The sequence below is a fragment of the Zosterops lateralis genome, assembly GCF_965231275.1.
Source record: "Zosterops lateralis genome assembly, chromosome: 1".
Classification (NCBI taxonomy): Eukaryota; Metazoa; Chordata; class Aves; order Passeriformes; family Zosteropidae; genus Zosterops; species Zosterops lateralis.
Window position 1 is genome coordinate 25,645,781 of NC_139762.1, and position 12,187 is coordinate 25,657,967.

Consider the following 12,187-nt stretch of genomic DNA (forward strand, 5'->3'; position numbering starts at 1 on the left):
TTGGGGATGGGCCTGTGCAGGGCTGGAGTTTGACTTAATGATCTTGATGATTCCATTCCCAATTCAACATATTTTGTCATTCTGTGATCCCCAAAGCTCCTGATTTTATAATCAGGGAGATACATAGTTCAGGTGCCACATTAGATATTAAGTGCTGCAAATCCTCTCCCTCCTCTCCATTTAGAACATTTATTAAGTTAAACAAACCCTGCACCATTAGCTCCACCCCAGGTCTCAGACCTGACCATACAGTATTGTGGCTGGAACATTAAAAGCTATAACAATGTTGTTAAGGCACCCTTCTGTAAAATAATCAGGCAAACAACTTCACTGCTTGGTGTTTTCCATTTTATTAGATTATACATTTCATATATGTACAAAGAGATGTGTAGGGCTTTCTGTTTAATTTGGTTTCAACTTAATACAATATCAATTCATATTGCCATCATATAGTGTTAAAAGAGGCTGCAAATTTACTGTCTTAATTATTATTAAGTCTTTAGACATTGTCTTTAACCAGCTTTATAAATCTATGCTTTCAAAGTAATTGTTTTAATAAGTAAAAATAAATAATTTGTTATTAAACTTACCTCAGATAAATGAAGATTTTGATCATAAAATAATTCAGGTATTCTTAATACCCGAGTGACTTACATAATTAGATTCTTTCCAAAATAGGTGGAGCCTCCACTGCTACAAACTGATTCTTTATGCATATATGTAACAGCTTATTTCCTTAAATATATTAGCACTGTTACATTAATACAAATAAGGTGGGAGCAGGTCTAGTGGTAGATCCATTGATTGTCATGTCATCCTGGAGTTATCAGAAATTACTGTGATCCACACCCAGAACTATTTACAAAGTTTAATCTTACGTTGCATTAAAAATCATTATTTAAAATCCATTCCATTCATTTTGGTTTCAAAACACTGATAGCTAATACATTTGAAAATAGTAGTACAAACTAATAGAAGCCAAATGCTGATTGTACTTGAATTTTTTTACAGCTTGGGTAAGAGATGAAAATGTTTAATTTATGATAAACCTCAGTGTGCAATTTTGTGATTCGCTTTTCACTGATAACCATCCAAGCTGCTGGAAAGAAGAGGGGCTGTCTCTGAGGAGCTGATTGAGTGGTGAAGTCTCTTTCCTGCTATCTTTTGGATGAGGTAGAGGAAGGCATGATGGATGCCACTTGCAAAGTGAGTATGAATGGCTCTTTATTCCACCTGCTTCAGGAACTGCCTTTAATTTTTCAACTTGAATGGCTGTAGCTTGAGTTACCTCTCCTGGCCTAACAACCCCCAGCAGGATTTGCTGCCACATCCTGTGGGCTGTGCTGAGCACACAGAGCAGCTCTGTCAACTGATACTGAAGGTTTGACAATATACCAGTAGGTACCACTGGTACTGCTTATATACTTTGCTGCCATAGTTATCATAGTTGGTGCTCAAAATCAGCCTAAAAAGCAGCTCAGGACTTGTTCTGTCTGCTGAGATCCTGCATTCAGGTCTGAGCCTACAAACATGTCACCAATGTTTAAAAATAGACCTAAATTAAGGTTCTGTGTTTTGACAGAACTGGGTCACAACTGTAAAAAGAGAAAAACAAAGACAAACAAACCAAAAACCACAGCAACTATTCTGGTCTTTTTACAAAATGACCTCATTTTACAGATTCCTTTTTATCCTCAGTCTTAAATTCCAAAATTACTCAAATTTCTCTTAGCAGAGACTTCAGGAACCTCAGCTAAGGAAATGTAGCCAGCACTTAGCAATTTTAAAGCAGACGCAGTTTTCTGCTTACAATGCAATGTCCTGATGAACATACAGCTTCTGAAAGAGAAAATATTACAGAAAAAAAGACAAAGTGTAAGTGTCAGCTTAAAACAATACCATGCTTTGAGGTAAAACCCCAAGAACTCCTGGTGTCAGCTATTACAGCTGCAGACCCTGAAGTCCTGTGTGATGTCCTTAAATTTGAGATTTAAAGAAGCATCAGAAATTCATTTAAAATCTGGTGAAGTGTCAATAGATGAATTATAGTTGTCTGCTGAAAAACACGGAAACCCCAGTTCAGATCCTTTTAGCAAAGTCCATGGATTACTAAGCTTTCAGCTGCATGGACAAATGCCTCTCAAAAAAACCACCTCCCAGCAAAGTACGCCTTTAGTTAAGTCCTTTTTAAGATGTGAAAATATAATCCCTGGTTTACTGGATACTTCATTCTCCCACAACAGTTTGTACTCCAAAAAGAAAAAAAAAAAAAAAAAAAAAAAAAAGTGGAGGATATAAAAAATAAAAAGCATTGGAGCTGTTTATTGGGAATATCACAAAAAAAAAATTAAAGAATGTTTTTAAAGAGCTAGTCCATGTATACTGTACCAAGTTAAACCCTTGCTTATTTGAAGACATTAATTTTTTGCCTACAATAGTTTGCAACAGTTTCTTCTAACATAACGAGATGAATGAATGGACAGATTTTAAATGCTTTATTGCTTACAAGTTTTGAAATAGCATAAATATCTGGTAAAAGAACAGAAATCCAATTTTTATCATGAGTAGTTTTAGTTATTTTCTCTGGGGGGGTTACTTCTTTATTTTTCAAAAATAACTTCACTCATAATTTGGTAATCTCTAAAAAATTAATACCTAATATATGTGCAATACTATTTCTGAGCCTCATCATGTTGCACAAGTTTTCATGGTTGTACACTACAGCTTTTCCTGTGCAAATGTTAGGTAATGATGTCATCCCATTAACAGTCTGAAATCCTTTGAATCTCTGAAGTTTTGATTTCCCTGTTAAAACTTTCAGGAGAGATTACAAGATAGAATAAAGCTTGATATTTATTAATACATACATACATATATATACACATATATATACACATACATATATATATGTATATATATACATTAAAGATTACTTTTTGAATGTAACAAATATAAAAAGTTATCAGTGTTTACAAATTGTCAAAAATGTCCAAAGTACAAAAGGATACAGTACATCAGTAATATGGAAGTGATTGTACTCCTGGCACTGAAAGCATCATAATACTGTGGGCATGCACAATATACACCAGAAAAACTCATGCATCAGCCAGAACAAATAAGGAAGTGAGACAATTTGCTGCCTTCTTTGATTACAAATTCATTGCTTCTGTTAGTTTTCTTTCCTCAGGAATACCATTTACCTGCAAACAGATGAGAATTTATATAGTCCACCAGTGGCACATGATCCTTCAACAGTACTGAACTGTCAAGTATGAGCACAGCACATAAACGGTATTTATTATTCTTTTATCAACAACCACACTGGAGAAACACTACAAGTATAAACTGGATCAAAAGACAACATATACATGAAAAAGCATTCTTCTGGGAAAGGAAGAGGGCTAGGAAAAGATTGTTTAACTGGGAATTCATCTTTCTATTTGGGATCTAACAGACTTCATAGGGAGGCTGAGGCACAAAACAGAGAAGGTGGTACATGGTCTACATGCAATATTCAGTCTTTCACATTATAAGAATACTCTATAAACTTTTTCATCTAAGCTCCTTAAACGGTGCTTGTGAATTCTGCCTATTGACAGAGAGGCAATTATAAAACAAATGTATCTGTTTATATTGGAGACCAGTAGCAATTTTTATCAGTGTAATAAACATTAGATGTGACTGGTCACTCTCACACAATTCTTTCCCAACTAACTTTTAACTTGGTGAAATAGTCAGGCATTATGTCAGCTATTAAGTCTGCCTTTTTATATATGGTTAAAATAAAACTATTCCTTACTGGGTATTCAGATAGTTCCCAAAGTGGAAACAGTTATTATCCATGGTCTGCTCTTCAAATTACTAAATATGGTCTACTGATCATTTAAAATAGAAATTTCTTATTCACAGCTGTGACTGATAGTATGTTAAATTCCCTGAGTATATTACTGTGAGTTTTCTATATGAAAGGAAGAAAATGTAACAAATAATGTCCCATTCTATAGTTTTTTTGGCCTTAGGTCTTCTCTTTCTGTAAATTTCTTACTTGAACAGATCAATAAAATTGATTGCTAGATTTGTATTCATTCTACTAAAAAAATATTAGTAGTGCCTGAATTTTGTTTTAAATAATAACTTTCTAAAAATCTGACTATCTGGAACAGGATTTATGGATGTCCTTTCAGGAAAGCTGCAAAAGGCACATGCCATCATGTAATGGAAGTGCTTGCAGCGTTGCCTGCACATCTGAGCTACAAAGCAAGGTGTCATTATAAACCAAGGGAAGAGGAGGAAACACCCTCTGTCCCAAACACATTCCACCACCTGCCCCCCTGGATTCCTGAGAGTTTGTCACAGGCAGCATCTGTGATGAATATGAAAGAACAGTTGTATTTTACAAAAATAATGTACTCCAGAAAATACAGACACAGGAGAATTTTTAAGATCTAATTTTAGGGCAATTTGTCAGTGCGACTCAAAAGTGACAGACCTGTGCTAGCCTGTATTTCATACCTTTGCAAAAATGCCTCACTGCTGTCACTGTACAGTATTACTAGGTGATTTTGTATCTTATTTGCTGCAAGACAGACTAGAATTCTTGAAATGAAACAGTCATAGCAGAAGAGCAGCACTGTGTGACACTTTTATTCTGCCTTCTAAACAGTGTGAGAAGAGCTGTGCAAAATGTCAACCCAAACCAGTGCTGGAGGCTCTGGATCAAAGGCTTTGACCGCCAGGGTCATCCACCATTTCCAGCATATGTACAATGGAGAACACAAATGGCAAAGCTACCAGAACTGCTGTCAGACTTTTTATACTTGTGTTTTTAATTTCCACATGACAAAACCCACATGGAGAGAAACATCTATTATATACTTGCCTCAAATCTTTGAAATGTTGTCATACGAAATTCTCCTTTAATCCCCGAAAGCAGTAATGAAGAAGAAGGATTTTCAGTGAAAAGGAAGAGTTGCTTATGTAACTCCTAAGTTTAAACAAATCTTCCACTTGGAGCTGTAGTTCCCATATTATGTTCAAAACATATGTATCTCTCTACTGTTTTGATTAAATACCTCTTTGATTATTTAAAAATTACCCTTGGCCTCTACTTTTACCCTGTGTGGTCCTTACCCCCTCTCACACGGCTATGGCTGCAGGCTTTTCTCAGACCTGAGATGCTGAGTAGAGAGGACAGTCAGCCTTAGTCCACAGTCTGATGGGTCATTCCTGACCTCAGTCAGTACAGGAGCGTTTGTCAGAATGATATAAAAGTGATGACACAGGAAACCTGAAGCATGGATGTGCCTCACCAGATTCCCCAGCATCAACACTTTATATCTAGTAACTGCAATAATGAGCTCCTTCTTCAAAGTTTAATTAATATTGGTGGAAATTAGAAGTTTAGATTTCCTATCAAGTGTCAGAATCTGAACCATGTAACTGCATTTGGAAATCTGGCTGTGTAGCTTCATGTAACAGAAAATTATTTATATGAGGTTTCTAAGTTAGCTGAACCAAATTCTAGCTTCTCATGCAGAGTCCTAACATAGCATTTCTTCCTTGTTTAATCCCCATGCCAAAATTTTCACTGATGTATCAGAAAAATTTCTAGAATGACAATTCTGTAATACTTTATTTGAAAATTATTTCCACTGTCCACTCAATTTTGACTTGTTTTCTCCATTGGTCACTTAGTAATTACAGTATTTTCTGAGTACTGACCTGCACTCTGCTGCTGTGGAATCTGAGTCTGATGTGGCAGGTTCCTATAAAAAACCATTTAATATCTTTAATGCTTCCATACAAAGTCCGAAGTACATTATGATGAAAGCTCAGCATTTGCACTTCATTTCTTTTGCTTATGAAGCAATAATCTTTTTTTTATTATATAAATACAGAGGTCCAAAAGTTAGCCAAGACCATGTGAAATAAAGACAATTATTATTAAAGTAGTTATCATTTCACTTGTCAGCTACACTCAAAAGCTCAGACTTAGTGAAATGCCTGAGGCAACAAGAGTCACTATGGGTTTCTGAAGTTCAACAAAATTTGGTTTCTGTAAGTGAATGTTCTATTTTCCATGAATACAGTGAAGGTAACAGCATTTGCAACGTAGTTGTTGCCTGTGAATGAATGAACGGTCAGCCACTTCTACATGTCACACCAGTGCACTTATCAAGGCGAAGTTGCATTTTTGTACCCTGCTTAAGTGTCTATTTTAACAGCTACCAGACAGAGGTGTTTTTACAGAAAGGAATTAAGGGTTACAATGTAGGTGAAGCAGATAAATACCCTATGCACAACTCAAGAAAGCCTTTGGTACAGGACTTGGCACCCCAGTCATAAAGGCTGCTATTCTGAATAAAAAAGAAGCTATAACAGATGGGGCAGAGCACTTTGCAGCACTTGTACAAGGAGTAACATATACAGCTGTCCTTTCTGGAGAATTTAGCTTCTGGACAGAGAGAAGAAAACAATCCTGCAAGGGTGAAGGGAATTTAGGACAAGCACGTGTAAATTAGGGCTGAGTTAGAGCTGGCACAGGACCAGTACCACTGGGGCCATGCAGGCCTGCCAGTGGAGGAGGTACCAGCTGGAGCTGGTGTTACAGCACAGCACTGGAAAATGCCAGTCACTTCTGAGACCACTGCCTCAGATCTGCTCAGCGCCAGGCACCTCAACCACACCTTTCCAGAAACGCCTCTTTGTTACAGCTCTATGGACTTGTCTAAATTAGAATATGTGCAAAGCTTTGGGTCTGCCTCACTAGTTTCACTAAGTTACTGATAAATGAAATCTAAGGAACAGGAATTAATTATTTTTCTGGTTTCTGTCTTGGAAACAGAGTGGCAAGAATGGAAACAGGAGAGAGCTATGAGCGTTTTTCTTGGCAAGTCTGAACTTACTGTCTGTGTAATGGAGTATGTTCTTCTGTTCAATGTCAACAATGTTTCAAACACAAACCATGTGTGACAGGTACATGACTAACCACTTACAAACTCTGGATTTTCTGGTATAAAACTACCACCAAGCTGGTGGCAGTTTTATACCAGAATGCCCAAAGATACGGGTCAGGAGGCAGGGTGTCTAAAATAGAACATTTTAATTGATTCCTCTGTCAAAAGCAGTTTTTCTCCAAAACATGCAGAAATCTAACTGTTCCATGCCCAGCCTCTTGCAAGCCTGCAGACTGAAAGCCAGCCATTTAATCTTGTAACAGAAGGCCTTCCATCCTGCTGGAAATGAAACATCAGAGAAATCCTGAACTAGAGAGTCATTGGTGAATCCTCCCATAATGAACACATTTCAGAGGACAAGCACTGGAATCTCCCGTTGGGTCATGCAGCAGAGCGAGCACTAAGAACCAGAACTGAGTGTGAGCACTTACTGCTGTGTCTGCATCAGGGGCATGCTGGTGTTGTCGTAGCTGTCGGGGTGCAGGGGTGGGACCATCTCGCCCGTCACCGGGTGAAACACGGGCAGCGTGGAAAGCGGCCACGCGATCTCTCTGTTCTTGGACATGTCACGGAGCTCTTTGGTTGATTTCTGTATAGCACTGTGGTGCACCAGCTGGATGCTGTGTCAGGAGGAAATAAAACAGTGAATACGGACTTTAAGTGCTCTATCAAAACAGAGAGAATTTTGCAATTATTATTATAATAATACAAGGACTTTTATGCAACACCACAGACTACAGTGCAACAATTACAACCTTCACATAGTTAAATTAATTAATAAATATTTGATTTATTTATTTTTTAGGCAGTAATTACTCCATTATATTTTTCTGTCTGAATAAATATTTTTCATAGGATTCAAAACTGTGCAGTTTGTGGCTGATGTTCCATTTATTTGCTGCAGTTAAGGTTTTGATTAACTCCTGATTCTTATGGTAGACTCATAAAAGCTTGTAAATTAATTTTAAAACACTCCATATTATAGGCACTTGATACCTTCCAAGATATTTCTTCTCCTGTTCACTGCCTTTTAGAGACAGGTTGGAAAGTCCAATAACCAGGAGTATTAGTTACACATTAACATACTTATTCTAACAGCACTATTTTATTTTGAATTGACAGTCTTTAATTTCAAACCCTTTTTATTCTGGTCTTCTATCCTTGCCAAGACTCTGATTTAAAAGCAGCTTTCACATTTATGAATTAAACCATGAATTAGAGAGAATGAAAGAAGATTATGACACATATGTATGAAGCATGACAAGCTACTGAGAATGAAAATTAAATGGTAAAAGAAAAATAACAGGAAAGAAGACACTTACTCTGGTGTTTGCATGTTTCTCTTTTCCCTAAAAACAAAACAAAATTTATGAATTAAATAATAGCATTGATAGTTGGAACATTAATCTATCTGATGATGAAAACAGTACGTGATGTAGAAATGCTGACAAGGTTATTGCTAAACGCAACTTGGCAGCATTTGCAACGGGGTTTATGATGAGGCCTTGATGAACGCACGTAGAAAGATGTGATAGTGGTGACACACACAGACACACACACAGGGAAATGAAAAATGCAGGTTAAAGAACAAGCTTCTGGCTAAAATAAATTCTGTGACAAAATGAAATTGTAGTTTGTGTAAGAAATGGCAGAAATCACGTTACTTGCTGCTTTCCTTTTATGTGTTTTTCTTTGATAATATGTCTGAATTCATTTAATCTCCTCAACCAGGTTTATGTTATGAAAGTTAGCCTTTTAGAAATTACTTAATATTTTCCTGAACCAATGATCCTTTATTAGTATTTTATTTGCTGGGGGCATTTTGGAGAGCTGTGCACATGTAGAGATTTTGGGGAGTTTTGTGCATATGTTGAGTATTTTAATGCTTTCTAGAACAACTAAAGGCCCTACATTCACTTGCTTGGAAATTAGTGCATGTGCTTAAGTGTAAAATAGTTCAGTATTACAAGCAGATACCTTTTGGCCTGTTTTAAATGTTTATCATGAACTGAATGGAGATATTCTAACAAATAACCTTCAATCCATTATAATCTTAAAAAAATCAAGAGTTACTTATTAGCATCTTAAAGTACTCACACTCCTTCCCGTCGGCAGCACATGATATAGGCAAGTATTAGAAAAAGCACCAGTGCTATTGCCGAGGGCACTGCCAGTGTAATTAGGAAATCCGAGTAATAGTCTCTGCTTTTCAGTGTGTCAGAAGGTGGCTTGTATTCTCCACCATCAGGTAATATTCCCTCTCCACGAATCACTTCCTGAAAGGTGGAAACTTGTTTTGTATTGTCAACCTGATACCCAAGAAAAGAGAAGAAGAAGAAAAAAGACAATTAAGTAACAAAGTAACAGAATGTAAAAACAGGCAGGTATTTAACTGACCATAACATATAAAAAGATCCATATTACACATTTGACAAATTCTGTATAATTTAATCCAACCACTTTTTTTTCAATAATAGAAGCTTACATTTTATGAAGCTTCTAGATCAGTGTGATAAGTAACTCTTTTTGTGCCTAACAGAGACACCATATCTTTTATAGATTAATTTTAGGCATATCTCATACAAACAGTATTTGAGTACAAAGTCAGTAAACATCTTTAGTAAACAATCTAATTCTGATCTCTTTTTGATTAATTAATCCATTTCTTACCAGTCTTCCTAAATAACAATACTGTCCTCTCTTGTATAAAGGTGGCAAAAATGAAGTCACATATCTACAATATTCTTCTTCCTCTTCCTTCTCCTTCATACCATGCTTTACATCCAGTACTCAAAAAATCAAGAGCCATCAACTGAGCTGCTGAGAACAGCTCATTGTCTCCCTCACACAAATTCAATTAGCCTCTGAAAGCTGCATTCCCGGTCACGATTTGTGTGTGTGTGTGTCTGTCTGTACCCAATGATCCTAGAAATACAAACCTGTTTTACAGCTAAATTTCCTATTCTTTTGACTCCCATTCCCAGATGACTTAATTTTCTGTATCCATTTTTTTGTTATCTTCAGTCAGATGTTACTGTCAAATTTTATCAGTGCTAGCTTTAAGATCATTAATCTCCAGATCATTAATACAAATAAAATATATTTGCTTACATGCTTGACCTTTTGTCTGACTTTTCATTGAGAAATCTTGCAAATGATGGGCACTTTATCATTTACACTTCAAGTCATAAAATGCTGTATTGGGCCTTAGGCAATGGGTGAAGAGATTTTTATGAATTTTCAGAAATTCTGCTGAGCCTCAAATACGTGTGCATATGCACACATATATGTTTTTTAAACAAAAATTAATTGATGTATCCTCTGCTCATTAATTCCAGAGTATATTTTATGTTAGCTACACTGAGTTCTACCTGGCTGCTTAGCTGAATCTGAAACCCTAACAACATAGAAAAAAAAAAGTACCTACTGATGTGACTGACAGAGATCCTTACACAGTGTGAGAACAAGCTGTCAGAGAGCAGCTTCAAGTGGAGCATTTATTACATTGCCCATCCTTGCAGAACCTGGCTCTCCTGAACTTAAATCCACTCATTGATTGGGTGCTAACTGTCAACACCAGCTCATAAATAGTGTGTGGATGAGGATATGATGGCTCTATTTTCTATCACTTGTTTAAATTGTGGAAACAGAACTCAACTCCCTCCCATTCCATAGATCTGGGGAGAATTCCTGTCTCTCAGCTTGCCTTGTGAAAAGCAGACTGTGATTAGACAGAGGGAAGCTTGGCTCCCTTTTCCTTTTGATGCAGCAGGTTACAGAAATGATGCTGGCAACAGTAAACACCCCTAAGACAGTTTAAATTCAGTTACTGTGGCACTCCGCCAAAACAAGTGCTGAATTCCAGAAGGGTGTGTTATAGCTGCTGCAGAAAATAACACTTTCCTGAAAGCCTGTTCCTGTTACACACCCCAGGGTGATCTCGGCTTTTCTCAAACCAGCACGACAATACTGCTTCATGTTTATTTTATGAGCCACTGCCACTATCAGACATTTTTCTCTGAAGAAGTACTCCTAACCAGCTTCTTTTCCTTCTGCATGGACACTGTTGACTGTTCTTGCATTAGTGCACTATCCTTCTGCTGCTACTTTTAAAATTCATCCTGTTGTCCAAGACTGTTTCTCTAATCTCTCAAGATCTTCCTGAATTCCATCATGTCCTTCAACACATCTTCAGATTCTTTCACGGGGAACTACAAATTTAATTTACTAAGCACATTCCATCATCCAGCTATTAATGAGGAACAGCCAAAAATTATTATTAATTCCACTATGATTATGGCTACCAACCAGCTCTCCACTAGCTCCTAGCTTCATCTAGGCCATGTTCCTGAGCTTGCTTGTGAGACAGTATCAAAAAACCTTACCAAGAAGGAATGACATTTGCTGTACCACCTTGGTTCTATTTCTTTCTTGTAGAAGGAAATGGAAGACTTGACAGTTTGTTCTTGCCAAAGACCAGCTGCCTTCTGCTATTTTTCAAGTGCTGGTAAGTATTGCTGTGTAGACTTGAGCCTTTAACAATTTCTCATTAGAAAGTCAATAAAAAGTAAATATTCTGGGTATTCTTTTGGAACAAGTATTTTCCAACCTTCTAGAACCTTTCCTAATTTATAATATATAGACAGAAAACACTGGAAGTAATCTAAGCAATTTTGTGTATGAATACCTTTCCTTATACTCAGTAAGTTTTTTTCTATCCAGTGTTTAATATCTCCCTTTCAGCTTCCTCCTGGGTAATATCTGAAGCAGCTCAACAACCATCTAAGTTTATTTTATATACCTTCACCACCATTGTTCAGATTTATCTACAATATTCACTTCCAATATTGTATTATTTCTTCATTTTCCTTATGGGAACTAAAAAAAACCACCAACCTTAAAAAGTCTATCTGGGAATTATTCTCCTTTCATGGCCAATAGTCTAGTATTTGGTTACAATTTTTCTTGCATTTGACTGAGAAAAATGTTCCTGTTTATTATTTAAGTAGTTAACATTCATTCCTTTTTCTATTTAATTTTTAATATAAAATATGTTTTAGACTATTTTCAGGAACAGATTTTTAACAGTGTAGTATTAACTGGTCAGTGTAGAATCAGTATCTCAGAAAACGTGTATGTATACATGCACTTTTTAGGGAAGTGTAACCAGCAGTATCAGCATTCTGAATTAATGAACTGCAGCTCTCATTGTTTTTAGTTTTTTAAGCCCT

The 12,187-nt window shown here is 36.5% G+C and overlaps 1 protein-coding gene across 9 annotated transcripts in view; it reads right to left on the bottom strand.

The window, feature by feature from the left end:
- Positions 1-339: 339 nt before the first annotated feature.
- The window catches only part of SGCE (sarcoglycan epsilon), a 32,834-nt gene continuing 20,986 nt past the window's right edge, over positions 340-12,187 (bottom strand). For 4 of the 9 annotated variants that reach the window (XM_083861864.1, XM_083861871.1, XM_083861863.1 and 1 more), the window contains 5 exons: positions 9,054-9,265; positions 8,279-8,305; positions 7,388-7,576; positions 5,722-5,765; positions 340-1,839 (listed from right to left, as the gene is read on the bottom strand). In XM_083861864.1, coding sequence (XP_083717990.1) covers positions 1,784-1,839; positions 5,722-5,765; positions 7,388-7,576; positions 8,279-8,305; positions 9,054-9,265 — 528 coding nt within the window. In that variant the 3' untranslated portion in view covers positions 340-1,783. Of the gene's footprint in view, positions 3,201-4,672; positions 4,915-5,721; positions 5,766-7,387; positions 7,577-8,278; positions 8,306-9,053; positions 9,266-12,187 lie in introns of those variants that run through there. The other 5 variants (XM_083861865.1, XM_083861870.1, XM_083861867.1 and 2 more) reach the window with 4 other exon arrangements.